This window comes from Patella vulgata, chromosome 5, assembly GCF_932274485.2.
Source record: "Patella vulgata chromosome 5, xgPatVulg1.2, whole genome shotgun sequence".
Taxonomy (NCBI): Eukaryota; Metazoa; Mollusca; class Gastropoda; family Patellidae; genus Patella; species Patella vulgata.
In genome coordinates, this window is record NC_065883.2 from 40,164,084 (window position 1) to 40,179,467 (window position 15,384).

Genomic DNA, 15,384 nt, shown 5'->3' on the forward strand with positions numbered 1-15,384 from the left:
CCTGTCCGTTCGGACATCCGTCCACAATTTGTTTGTGGACACTCTACAGGTCACAATTCTTATCCGATTTTGACGAAACTTGAAATATAGGTTGATCTCCAAAAGATCTCAGCTGCTTTCGATATTGGCATGTATCAGATTGAAACTTCATGGATTATGGCCCCTGTTTGTACGAAAAATCATGTTTTTAGCTTGTGGACCCTATAGAGGTCACAATTTTTATCCGATTTTGTTGAAACCTGAAATGTAAGTTTATAACCCAAAGTTCTCTGTTCCTTTCGATAATCGCACATATCGGACTGTAACTTCTTGAATTATGGCCCCTGATTGTACGAAAAATCGTGTTTTTAGCTTGTGGACCCTATAGAGTTCATAATTTTTACCCGATTTAAAAAAAACGTATTATTATATCACCATTACACCCTAAGGACGGCCGAGTTTGAATTTCGTGAAAATCGGCCCAAAACTGGTCGACATTCGTTCTCAAATAGCGTAAAAATATGGTATATCAAGGTTGTGGACCCTATAGAGGTCACAATTTTTATCCGATTTTGTTGAAACTTGAAATGTAAGTTTATAACCCAAAGATCTCGGTTCCTTTCGAACCGTAACTTCCTGAATTATGGCCCCTGATTGTACAAAAAATCACGTTTTTAGCTTGTGGACCCCATAGAGGCCACAATTTTTATCGGATTTAAAAAAACATGTGTAAATATCACTGTTACACCCTAAGGATGGTTGAGTTCGAATTTCGTAAAAATCGGACCTAAACTGACGGACAAAATGGCCGCCCCTTGTTCACAAATAATGTCAAAATATTGTGTATCAGGGTTGTGGACCCTCTGGAGGTCACAATTTTCATCTGATTTTGATGAAATATGAAATGCATGTTAATGACCCAAATATCGTCCCCTGAGAGTGAAAAGGTCGTAAGTGACATTTTTCACTTTTCGAAAAAATCGAGTTTAAAGGTTTGAAATGGTCCTGCAAAATTGTTAATTTATTGGTTTTTTTAATATTTTGTACAGTATGTTATGATTGGGAATAGTTAGAAATGCAATATAAAGTTTTCAGTTATCAGGTGTTGTAACTCGGAAAAGTCACTTACAAACTTTTTCTACTCTCTACCTATAACCAATGATACATACTTATTGCTGTTTACGACCTTATGTGATTTAGCGATGGGGTGGAAGTTAGATTGGTCTTACGGGTACGCTTTAGATCTTAAGGTCTGTAATTGAGTCAAGTGGCAAGGTTAACAGTATGGTAGCCTGCTCAACCTCCTTGGGTTTTCTCCGACTTTCTATCATTGATACAGACCCCTACGCGCAAGCAAATTACTGAAGTAAAATTATGGCCCAGGTTGTGTCCAGCGGATGTTATACCCTTCTCTAACCCCAGCCCCTTCGTCTCTCTATCCCTCACGCTATCTTGATAGCCTCACGGTATCGTACAGCTTTCTCTCTATCTCACTCTCTTCACCTCTATCTCGCCCACTTTTTATCTCGCTCTAGCCCCCTTTCTCTGCCCCCTCCCCCTCTGCTCCCCGCTCTCTCTATCGCTACTCCTTACTCTTGCTTGCTCCCTCCCTACCACCCCAACCTTTAGCTAATTCTCTCTCTCTCGTGCAATTTTTTTTGTGCACATGGGCCGATATTTTTTGCGTTTGGGAGCATTGTGTGAAACAATAGTTCATAGTATTGCATAATATTATACATACAAAACCACCTAGTGATAAAATATTTGGGAAAAAAAGTGATTCGTTTTCCATGGCGCTCAGAATATATGCATAGTTTTTAACGCTATAAACTCCTTGTCAAACAATACAAGGGTTACAGTGATATAACAACTGCTAATTGCCAGACTTTATTAGGGGTAATAAAATTGATCATCACCGCAGCTCAACAATTTTAGTGAATGTGTATTATAAACCTGGGGCCTGTTTCACGATTTTATCTTTAGTTAAGATTTCGAGAAACTGGGCCACGGTAAACTTAACCCATAAGTGCATGGCTACGGCCTCTGCCGTAGAGTAAACAAAGGCTGAAATTGCATGGCTACGGAATTTCCCGTATCGTTTTTAACAGTTTGAATTTACCACGGGTAATCTCCTTTTGACGCCATTGTCTAAATCCAGCATGGCCGTCCTGACTATGTTGAGTAAAATTTCCCTAACTTTTCGCGAATTTTCGCCGATTTAAGACATGATTTGTACAGGATCCCATTCATAGTTGCCAAGGAATACTGGGTGAGTTAGATTACGCTACAGAGTGTGTATTTTTGTGGGGGGGTTTTTACGCAAAATAACATTTTTTTGTCCAGTTTTTTGCTTCACGTACAAATCGTAGATATTTGTGCTGCAGTTCAGTGTGTTTGATCACAATCTATGGTTTGATGAGTTTACAAAATGTAGTAGTGACTCAGATGATGATGTTGCCTGTCTAACCTCGTGGGTTTTCTTCGGTTTTTCCGGTTTTCTCCCACTGCTGGTGTAAATTTATTGGATATTTTCAAAAAAAAAATTTTGTATTGTGTACCAAAGAGATGCCTCTAAAAGCAGCATACTTCATTTTTAAAATTCTGCATCAATAAATATTTTTTATTGCACTCAGAAGTGAGAACTTTTTTTTTTTTTTTTCCTGATTTCAAGTTGTCAATTCTACCTCCACCTACATTCATGTAAAAAATATTTCCCTTATTTTCTTTACAGACTCAGAAAGCCCTTTTTATACTCTTTCTAAATATATATACTTTGTAGGGTTTGTCATTGTCAGAAAATACTTTTTTCCTCATTTTTGTATTTAGCACCAATTTCCGTCGCAATGCCAGGAATTAGGCTTATGCACGAAAGGGGTTTGGGAACAAAAAATGGTTATGCACTTATGGGTAAAAAAATCAGAACACAATAATTTTCTTGAATGATCCTTGGTTTATTAAAATTCAAAATGTAACTCTGTAAATTAACATAGATGTGTTGTGTATTCTATTTCAAAACCATAATTTGTCAAATCAACAAACGCCACAGTTAGAGATATTTTAATTACACCAAAGGTGTATTAGAAATTATTGTTGTTCTGAAATAGTTTTCTTTGTCAAATTTATTAATTAAGCTGGTAACATCAAATTCTGGAAATAATGTATTTTATGCACGGTTCTAAAAGTTGAAGACTTTTATGACATGAGACTCAATTTAGCATATTATATGACCGGAAATATTGCAAATCAAGCTATTTAAGTTTAAAACTATGACTTTAAAATACATGTATAGTGAAAATGTTGAAATTGATCACTACAGCAATAAATTGTTGTTGCTGAAATTGGTCCCTATAAAGGCAGTAGTCTAATTCTTTAACACAATTTTACATGTCAGATGTTCATATATACGGTATTAACAGACCTTTAACAAATAAATCATGCTATAACACTATTCTAAGATCTGTCTTTCGTCAAATATTTAGATTTCGAAATGTTCACAATTAAACAGAATTAACAATAAAAACAAAATCACAAATTACTACCACATATTATGAAAATCTTTTCAAATAAAGCGACCGAAAAAAAAAGAAGAAATTTTAAAGTCATTTTAGACTGGAAACTAACTGATTTCCAAAGGTCATTGCATGCTTTTATAAAAAGAACAAGTTGGCAACACATGGAGCCCGTGCTCTCGATCTGTCATCACGTATATAAATTACATAATAAAAATTGGAACCACTCGACCCGTGGTTTATTAGTACCGGGAGAAAAATAATTAACTATTTCATACAATCGTAAACAATAGAAATATTAACACATGTTTAAATTTAGCTGTTCATGTAAAGCTCCTATTTCCATATTAAGTCAAAGGTCTGTATTTTGCATGCAAAGACAATCTTGTGACACAACATTTGATTGGATCACAAGTGGATATATGGACATGTGGCGCTGCCCCGTGGCGACACGCATAGTAAGAGCTCTGGGAAAAATATCTTTATTTTCTAATTTTTAAGACACTTTTACATGGATATTTGGATAAATTGTGACGACTATGAACAGTAGCGGCCAAATTTCAATATGGATATGAAAAATGTGAATTATCTAATAATTTTCTGTGTTTTTGCCCTTCTTTCAAGACTGATATCATCTACACAAGAAAAATCAACCAGGCCTAAAATTCAGTATGGGCTTGATGAACTCATGTCACTTTCCTTCAATAGAGTGAGTACACACATTGGAATGGATTTCTTAGCTGAAAACGGTCTTCAATCAAAGAGCAAAAGTAGGAAAAGAGGTAAGAGAGCGGGGGCCCGACGACGTATCAGGGCACGAAAGACGAGACCCCCACTACCATCCATCCTCCGGTCCAATGTAAGGTCGCTAAGAAACAAATTAGACGATCTCTACGCATCAGTCAAATTTCTGTACGAATATAGAGAATGTTGCCTTCTCTGTTTCACCGAAACATGGCTGACAGAATCAACAGATGACACCTCTCTTCACATTGATGGCTTCGGCACTCCTATTCGATTTGACAGATCATCAGATATTACAGGCAAATCTATAGGGGGCGGTGTGTGCCTTTACAATAATAAGAACTGGTGTAAAAACTATGTCATAAGAAAACAGTTATGTTTGGAGCATATTGAACTCCTCTCAGTTTCACTCAGGCCCTACTATCTTCCTCGAGAATTCGGCCAGATATTCGTTGTTCTGGTATATATCCCCCCAAGTGCTAATGATAAGATAGCTGCCAGCACCATACATGAACATATACAGAACATAGAAGCACTGTCTCCTGATGCTCCGAAAATCATTCTTGGAGATTTTAACTCGTGCAAGCTAAATTCACTACTACCCCAATACTCACAATATGTTAAATGCCCAACGAGGAAAGATAAAACAATTGATCTGTGCTATGGTAATATAACCAGTGCCTACAAGGCATTTTGCAAGCCCCCAATCGGCTCCTCTGACCATAACTCTGTACATCTCATTCCAACATATGTGACAAAACTAAAGTCTGAAAAACCTATCCATAAGACCGTTAAATCGTGGAATAACGAGTCCCTAGAAATTCTGAAGTGGTGCTTTGAATGTATAGTCTGGGATATATTCGCGCCGGATCATTCAGATATAAATGAGTGGTGCGATGTTATCAAGGATTATATAAACTTTTGTGTTGACATGATCATCCCCGTAAAGGAAATTAAAATCTTTCCTAATAATAAACCAAGGATTTCAAAAGAACTGAAATCTCTTCTTAACGCGAAGAAGAGGGCTTTTATGAGGAAAGATCGCATCGCAGTTAAAGGTATTCAAAAAGACATAAACGTCAAAATTAAAGTCTGTAGAAACAACTATAAAAGGAAAGTAGAAAGTCAATTCAGAGAGACTAACACTCGACAGGCCTGGTCAAGCATCAAAACAATCGTGGGAACAAATCAACAAAAAGCTCATATCTCATAACCATTAACCGACTAATCATTCGCTGAGGAACTGAACACATTTTATGCTCGTTTCGACAAAGAAAACTTTTCTTCTGAGCGAAAATCGGTTACCGACGCGATACCCGTCTCTGACGGAAATGATATCTTAATCAGCAATGATGACCTGAGAGCATGCTTTCGGCGAATAAACATCAGGAAAACAAAAGGGCCCGATGAGCTAGATGGCATTTTGTTAAAAGAGTGCTGTGACCAACTGTGTTCCGTCTTTTGCAAATTATATCAACTCTCAATTGACACCAATACGATCCCAACATTGTGGAAAAAGTCAAGAATAATACTGATTCCCAAGAAAGCAAATCTGAAGGTGTTAAATGATTATAGGCCAGTTGCACTCAAATCGATTGCTATGAAATGTTTCGAACGGATTATTTTAAATGTATTAAAAAGCAATGTTACTGAACTCCTGGACTCACTTCAGTTTGCGTATAGGTCAAAACGTGGAACAGTCGATGCTACAATATCTCTTCTCAATTCTGTATACAAACATCTAGAAACCAACAAAGCGTATGTTCGAATTCTTTTTTGTAGATTTCTCATCCGCTTTCAACACCATACAGCCACATATAATTCTGAAACTGTTATTAACCATGCATGTCAATCCCCTTCTAATAAAGTGGATTGAAAATTTCTTAATAGACAGACCACAATATGTTATAGTCAACAAGTGCTATTCAAATATTATTAAAACAAACACGGGGCACCTCAGGGATGTGTTCTATCACCGGTTCTTTTCATTATTTACACCAATGATTGCAGAAGTATAAATCCTAACTGTCTCACTGTCAAATTTGCAGACGATGCCGCGATTGTTAGCTCACTAAACGACGCCGAATCTGACACTCATTACAGAGGTGATGTTGCCAATTTTGCGACAGGAACTATCTCCATATGAATGTCAATAAAACCAAAGAACTTATCATTGACTTCAGGGTTAATAAATCACATATAGTTCCCTTAACAATTGATGATGAAACTGTTGAGATAGTTTCAGAATACAAATATCTAGGTACTATTATTGATGACAAACTATCATGGAACCAAAACACAAACGCAGTGTACAAAAAGTGTCAACAACGCCTCTATTACATGCGCAAATTGAGATCTTTTCACGTTAACCAAGCCATACTTTCAGTGTTTTACACTTCATTTATACAAAGCATTCTTTGTTTTTCTATCCAATGCATTTATCCTTCCCTCACCGTACAAAACAAAGCTAAGCTAAACAAAATTGTCAAAATGGCTAGCAAAATTTCAGGGGTTCAGCACACCCCACTCAATAGACTGCACAATAAATTTGTACTTAATGTGAGCAAAAAAAATAGCCTTTGATAAAACACATTTTCTTTACAGTGAATACGAATTACTACCCTCGGGACGTCGGTATAGAGTACCAAAATTTAAAACAAAAAGATGTTAGTCATCGTTTATCCCCCAAAGCATATGTATACTAAACCAAGCAATATCAGACGAAATGCAATAGGCTGTCATTTGTTAACATATATCCATGTATTGTGTATTATTTATATCTATTTATTATTTTGTATCAAATTCTCATCTCTTGTCTATGTCTAAGAATTCCTGTAAGGTAATAAAGAATTAGGTCATACATAGTTCAACAATTGGTAATATCACCGCATGAGTGTTTGCATGCGTGTTATTTGATATGTGAATTATCATTTGTTATATATATGTGGAAATTACTTTTTTCTTGGATAGTCCCATTTACAACCCAGGTAAGAAACCATACATTTATAAATTAAAACACCCACGTGTAGTAAATATGGACATGACGAAACCAATAGATTTTCATTAATTACGTGATTTTATATTTATAAACTTGCTTTCGAAACAGATTTGTTAGTCTGATATCAATGGAGGTTGGTCCGGATAACGGTAAATAACGTGCATTTATAGTTCATTGGTACGCACGATAATATGTAAACAAATTAAACCCACAAAAAAGACAAATATATAAATAACTGCAGCTCGACTATGGTATGAAGTATAAAACATGTAGTATTCATCAAGAAATGAAATACGTATAAGAACGCACATATGTAACTACAGCACGTATGTAACTACAAAGGCCGATCTGCGTAAAACACACGGTCGAACAAGAAATTGCACTGTAAATTGGATTTAACACCTATGCATCAGATTAAGCCTGCTAGTCCTTGATAAAACACCATTGGTGCAAATATAACACCCTTTCCAGAAAACTCACCAAACAAAGAATACACATTGTGTCAGTCGTTTTTAACCCGTCCGTTAATTAACACATCCAGTACAGAAAACACACTGTCGCAGAGATTTTCACCCCTAGCGATAATTAAATTATCTTCCAGTTAATTTCTCATCCCTTTTAATTAACACACCGTATCTACAGATTTTAGCCTCTTCGTATTAGATTTGTTGCGATAATTAAAATTTTACCGATATTCATACAAATTTACCTAAATCGGTAGATATCTATACCCTAAACGTACAAATAACATTATTACTACTTTTCAGTGTTGGTTATAATCAAGTCAAATAAAGAGTTATTTCCTTTATTGTCATATCTTGTAAGTTTGTTTATAAGTTGGAATATCTAGAATTAAACAGTTATATGGACTTGCCAAAATATGTACTTGTAAGTCTTTAATCAATTACAAATATTGAAGTAGACTTAAATGTATTCTATAATCATTTGGATATTAAGGCCATTAGGCCTCTTATTTGAAATAAAGTTTGTTGTTTTTTAATGAGCTTTACTCTACCTTTTCTGCAGATTGTTTTCCTTTATATTTTTCCTTCAAATCAGCAATAGTGGATACTTCAATCTTCTGGAACAAAGGACTAGGCTGAAATATACATATACAATATATATGTACAGTAAACAACATGAGGCTATTGATGAAAGAGGATATGGACATGGTTTTATATGACAAGTTGAAGCATCCTTGCTTTTTTAGGAGCGCGATTGCGCTTGCGCCCTATCGTGCACTTAAATTTCATTTCAGGAGCATTCATATTCACGCTCCTTTCGAATTTGATAGCCATCAAAAACAATCAACTCATTGAATTGAATCTCGGTGGTTTGTTATCAACGCAAATGGGAGTACATTAGTTTGAAAAAGGCCGATCACATGGCGTCATTTTATGACATTTATGTTCATATAAGCGGCTCATACATTCGCAATTCTTCGGTTTGCCGCAGGCTGAATAACTGAGCCGCTTATCAATATCGTGCAATATGACTCATCATCGATACTAGATCTCATCTAACCTCGCCAACAGGAATCGCTTTCGCCGCAGCAAAATGACTGCATTTAGCAGATGAATTCTGTAAATCTTGTTTCCATGAATGATAATTGTATACTCTTCTTGATGAAAATACCGTGGCAACTTCATCTAGATATGGAACACTAGTCAGTTTTTATTGTATATGTTCAGTATTTTATGTCTTCTTAAAGAAATTAAACAAACAGAAACTTGATAGCATTTAAGTAGATTTTTTTATTTTGACTTTTTGGGCAAATAAAATACATGACAGTTGCACCATTACAAATACACTCAAAATATATTCAATTTGAAGTAGTTAATTCCAGGAGAGTGAATCACTCTCCTCGGGATTTTCAGGAGGACTGTTTAAGGCTCTCCATCATTTTTCAAACGACGAGGCCTGCTGAACCATAGACTGCATTCATGATTGCATTATCAGAGAAACTAACTCTGCATAAAATTGATAGACGAGTCTGAATTTTAACAAGGTTCCTCCCAGTGATGGGATTTCAAAATTTTAGTTGTCGGACATTTTCTTCACGAAAATAAAGGGACATAACTCTTATCGTTTTCAAACCACAATTAAGAATCACGTGTCAACAAAATATTCAAATTCATACGTAATAAAAAAATTAGATGCACCTCGTAATTTTTCATATTTAATTCCCGTACGGTATTCAAATTTATGTCGATAATATTCCTAAACCAGGGGATGCCAGGCAGGATACGCCCACATTTTCGAGAGATGGATAGAGAACAAGCTAAAAAGAAAGTGATTTTTCCTACAATCAAGGGCCAGAATTCAGGAAATTACAATTCGATATGCGCAAATATTGAAAGGAACTGAGATCTTTGGGTTATAAACTTACATTTCAAGTTTCAACAAAATCGGATAAAAATTGTGACCTCTATAGGGTCCACAACCTTGATATACCATATTTTTACGCTATTTGAGAACGAGGGGCAGCCATTTTGTAACAGTGATATAATAATACGTTTTTTAAAATCAGATAAACATTATGACCTTTATAGGGTCCTCAAGCTAAAATCGTGATTTTTTGTACAATCAGGGGCCATAATTCAGGAAATTACAATTCGATATGCCCAAATATCGAAAGGAACCAAGATCTTTGGGCTATAAACTTACATTTCAAGTTTCAACAAAATCAGATAAAAATTGTGACCTCTATAGGGTCCACAACCTTGATATACAATATTTTTACGCTATTTGAGAAGGAGGGGCGGCCATTTTGTCTGTCAGTTTTGGGCAGATTTTCACGAAATACAAACTCAGCCGTCCTTAGGGTGTAACGGTGATAAAATAATACGTTTTTTAAAATCGGATAACCATTATGACCTCTATAGGGTCCACAAGCTAAAAACGTGATTTTTCATACAATCAGGGGCCATAATTCAGGAAGTTACAGTCCGATATGCGCGATTATCGAAAGGAACCAAGATCTTTGGGTTATAAACTTACATTTCAAGTTTCAACAAAATCGGATAAAAATTGTGACCTCTATAGTGTCCACAACCTACTTAAGTATGAGGGGCGGCCATTTTGTCTGTCAGTTTTGGGCCAATTTTCACGAAATTTGAACTCAGTCGTCCTTAGGGTGTAACGGCGATATAATAATACGTTTTTCTAAATCGGATAAAAATTATGACCTCTATAGGGTTCACAAGCTAAAAATGTGATTTTTCGTACAATCAGGGGCCACAATTCAGCAAGTTACGTTCCGGTATGCGCGAAAATCGAAAGGAACCAAGATCTTTGGGTTATAAACTTACATTTCAAGTTTCGTCAAAATAGGATTAAAATTGTGACCTCTATAGGGTCCACAAATTTGATATACCATATTTTTACGCTATTTGAGAACGAAGGGCGGCCATTTTGTCTGTCAGTTCTGGGTCGATTTTCACGAAATTCGAACTTAGCCGTCCTTAGGCTGTAACGGTGAAATAATAATACGTTTTTTTAAATCGGATAAAAACTATGACCTCTATAGGGTCCACAAGCTAAAAACGCGATTTTTCGTACAATCAGGGGCCATAATTCAGGAAGTTACGGTCCGATATGCGCGATTATCAAAAGGAACCGAGATCTTTGGGTTATAAACTTACATTTCAAGTTTCAACAAAATCAGATTAAAATTGTGACCTCTATATGTATAACTTTTTTTGAAAATCTGTTCAAATAAAGAAATAATAGAGCATTTTCTAAAATTTGACGATTTTTTTTAACTTTTTTTGATTTTCAGTCCGTTATTTTACCTATTCCAGACACTTCAAAGTCTTATTGGATGAATTCATGCACACGACTGCCGGGGGGGGACTCTCGATAGGGAAAGTTTAAGAAAAATCCTTGGAGCAGTTTTCGAGATATATGCGTCCAAAAACGCTCCAAATCAGAAAATACTTGATTTTCAGCATGTCATATTTTGCTGCCCTCTCATAGGATTCGTGTGAAATTGGTATCATATAATAGTCAAATCCCAGGGCTACCCACCGGTACCTTAATTTCTTTAATCCGTTGATATCGGGTGGAGAAATCATGTTTTTCCCAAAAGCACCCATTTTTTTGCGTTTTCTTCAAAATATCGGACAATTTTTCGACCACTTCCGTTTTAAGGATCCTTGTCTAAATAGCTTTACCAGTTGGATTTGGACTATAACTTCCTGTTCCAGAAGTTTCAGAAACGTCGATTTGGCCGTAAAATTCGAAAAAAATCGAAAAATAAAGGGTGATAACTCTGAATGAAAGTTATATTACTGGAATCGGATTGCCTTCAAGTACCCAAAAATGTAGGTCAAATTTGAAAATTTTGAAAAATAAGAAAAATTGTCTCTTAAACAACATTTTTTCATTTTTCGGACACTAGAAGTCAGCGACGAAGTTTCGAAATTTTCAACTGCTATCATCCGAGAAAAGACTCAGGGTTTCTGAAAATGTCATTTGTATGAAAATAGGTACAGAATTGACGAAGCTACGGCCGTTTTTTAATTTTTATGCACCGCACGAAATTCGGCCACTTCCGTTCTGCGCAGAAGTTTCAAAAATACTTTATCAAGTAGCCACCACGTGGTTTCCCGATAGAAAATTGAACCCCAGATCGATATCTGTTTTCGATTATGGAGAAATAGGCTCCCGCGGTAAATAATAATAATAATAATAATTTTAGTAATCTCAATAGGTTTTCAGACGAAAGTCTGAAAGCCTAATAACTAGACCTGCAAGCAGCACTGAACCGGCTTTCAGGAATCAGACAGGAAGTGTGTCATACAATAGCCCATTTATCGAGCTACCAAACGATACTTTAGATGTTATGATCCGGTCACACCTGACGGTGAAATCCCGATTGTTGCAAGAGTACCGATTTTTTTACTGTCTTTTTTTTAAAAAAAAATATCGAATATTTTTTTGACTACTTCCTATTTACGGATCATTATCAGGATAGATTTAACAAGTGGTATGGGAACTTAACTTCCTGTACCAGAAGTTTCAGAAAGATCCATTGGACAGTTTTACCTCCCTTATACCATGAGAAGTAGATTTACAGATATAACGATTTTTCGACTTTTTACAAAGATTGTGGCCCTTTTGGACCATTTATACTATATTGAGGTTTTTAAATTTGGATTCACACCATAGACCACCGTTAGGACTCTAAGTAACAGAGGTTTAAGAAAGGAAATAAGAGTACTTTTCGAGATAAAAGCGTCTGAATAGGCTCCAAAAAGGAAAATAATAGATTTTCAGCGTTCCATGATATATTGCCTAACTCGCGTATTTTTACCATTTAGATGTCATAAGATCATCCATTGTTTGAACTATCCAATGACACTTTAGTTGTTTTGATTCGGTGAAATCTGGCGTAGTAATCAATTTTTTCCCCCAAGATCACCATTTTTTTTACTTTTTACTCTTTTTTTTTCTCAAAATATCGGAAATTTTTTCGACTACCTCCGGTTTTTGGATCATTGTCGGGATAGTTTTAACAAGTTGTTTGGTTACCTAACCTTCTGTACAAGAATTTTCAGAAAAATCCATTCAGCTGTTTTCAAAAGAAAGAAAAATAGAAGAGCATTTTCAGTAATTTAAGGATTTTTCAACTTTTTTCCAAGATTGAGGCTCTTTTTGGACCACTTATATTATTTCAGTGCTTTGATTTTTGGACTCACGCCATAGTCCACCGATAGGACTCTGAGTAAAAGAAGTTTGTTGCATCTAATGTGCTGCAAAAGACTACTCAGGCAAGATGGTAATAAAGAAAGAAGGGTTATTTTTCATGACAATTAAAATTCCTCCAGAAAATCATCCTTCTAGTGTCATCTGCTGATATAAGTCGCCTTTCGCGGTACATGGTACAAACACTTTTTCTAAACCAGCAATTACGTCATCAGAAACATCATTTGTCTGTCCCAGCTGTTTAAAAATTGACACTCAATACTAACAGGGGCGGATTGGGGCCGGAAATGAAACCCAAATATGCGATTTGGTGGCATATCTGATTATAACCTCTGTCAAATAATATATCTCATAAATCGATTAATTTAGGCCAAAAACACGACTTGCAAGTAATTTACAACCATCAACCTGTGAAATTATCATATCGTCATATTATCAATTAACGTATTATCATTGTATCGTCAAGAGTCAAGAGAATTTAACATGTTAAAAAATGGGACTAGTTGAGAAAATTTTGACCATTTGATTAACCAGTTAGGAATATTGAATAAGTAGGAATATTTTCATTGAAAAATGTCCCATTTTTGTTGCCGGGAGCGCTAGTTGATTCCTCCTGTGATGGAAGGCCACGAGACACATTGGTACAGAGTGACGAAAGTGAAATTCATGAAAGCTGCTTTTTGAATTTTGGATTTGTTGTTGCAGGTAAATTATTTTACCTCGACTCCGAACTTGAACATTTGACACACTACATATTGATTAATGAACATAGCATTAGTTCAGATAATGAATATTGGAGTATAAGGCCACACAAATTTAATTATGAGAATTGCATTACCCTCGACATTTTTGTCAGGAGCGGCGGGCGGAAATAAAAATAAAAATAAAATTTGATCTTGGATGCAAAAAATAGCTACCACGACAGTGTCGGGTGAATCCTACGAAATTTGCGGATGAAATTCGGAATCCCCTTTGCAGGATTCCGAATTCCGGTCCAATACCACCACCCCTCCATATAATGTTCAGCAGAAAAGGATTTTTTTAGACAAATTGGACAAATTTTTTTTTTTTTCATTTCCGACCGGCCCTTCGGGCGATCGCCCGATCCGCCCCTGAATACTAATCTTGATTGGATCAAAAAATATATCAAGATTAGTAATGAAAGTGTCGAGAATATCCTAGACCTGACAACAAACCACGAGGACACCAAAATAGCTTACATACTCCTCTTCGCATTGCAAATTAATAATTGTATTTAGTGTTTTTGCTCGGGCGAAATAGACATCCCAATCATTCTCCTCACAAACAATGATCCAAATACACACATTTTGATCGATAATGAAATGGGCAAAGGTAGAAAATAGTGCAGAAGGTGATACATATCGCGGAAGGCGACTTACATCAGTAGATAACGCTAGAAGAAAGATTTTTTGGGTAGTGGTCTTTTGCTACATGGCTGGAATGAAGATTTACCATGTGAATTGGTATCTGAAGCATATCCAAAGGATATAATGCTGTTGGTCAGCAACCAAGACCAAGAAGTTATTTATCCCACTCATATTTTGAATCTTCTGATGAAGACTAACTATAAACTAATATCTAAACATATCTCTGATTTACTGTGTTTTTTATTTGCATTTCCAGATCTCTTGAAAAGTACCATTATAATTTAATATATTGAGTGACGAAATAGGTACTGAACTAAAAAGCTAACGAGAAACCACTTTTAAGGTCAGTTTTGAACCAACTAATTTCTGTCCACAAAAACACATGTTAATAGCCAATGTTTTTCTTACCTTGCCTATCTCATGTCCAGGTTTTAATGTAGAAATAAAATGTTGGTGTATAACCATATCATCCGTTCTAATATTTAACTGATATCTTATAGTATCACTGGTTGTAGGCATATAAGGATGTAATAAAACTGACAGTAAACAACATATGTTGGCTGCTAAACTGACCACAGAACCAGCTCGAGCTCTGAAGTAAAAAATAATGTGTTAATCTGATTAAAGTTAAGTTTCCAAGTTAGTACTGTTAAAATTACCAATAGTAATTAAAGAAGCAATAAGTTACTGCAAGTCAAAAGCATTTATACCAATTTATTGTTATATCTACATAAGACAATATTCCCCACTAAAAGATAGTTACAGACTTTCGATCTGCACACCACAAAAAAAAGCACATTGATCTATCAATTCTAATGCATGCTTTGGCCATCTAAAGTTCCCTTAACTTTATTGATATCATCTTTTTCTGTCTTTGAACGTCAGAATGATGAACAACTAGTTTCTTTAATAACATCAAGATATCCTGTTTTTTTACTTCAAATTCAATCATTTACATGTAAAGAACACCTTTCAGCCTTATGTTTACTGGATTTTAATTAGAGGGATTGCTGAACAAATCTGGTTTTAAATTCTCAGCAAAATTAGCTATTTATTG

The 15,384-nt window shown here is 35.5% G+C and overlaps 1 protein-coding gene across 5 annotated transcripts in view; it reads right to left on the reverse strand.

Moving 5' to 3' along the window:
• Positions 1 to 15,384, reverse strand: part of LOC126820651 (methionine--tRNA ligase, cytoplasmic) — a 299,938-nt gene that overhangs the window by 50,422 nt on the left and 234,132 nt on the right. For all 5 annotated transcript variants that reach the window (XM_056101237.1, XM_056101236.1, XM_050548738.2 and 2 more), the window contains 2 exons: positions 14,736 to 14,919; positions 8,246 to 8,329 (listed from right to left, as the gene is read on the reverse strand). In XM_056101237.1, the coding sequence (XP_055957212.1) occupies positions 8,246 to 8,329; positions 14,736 to 14,919 (268 nt within the window). The remainder of the gene's footprint in view (positions 1 to 8,245; positions 8,330 to 14,735; positions 14,920 to 15,384) is intronic.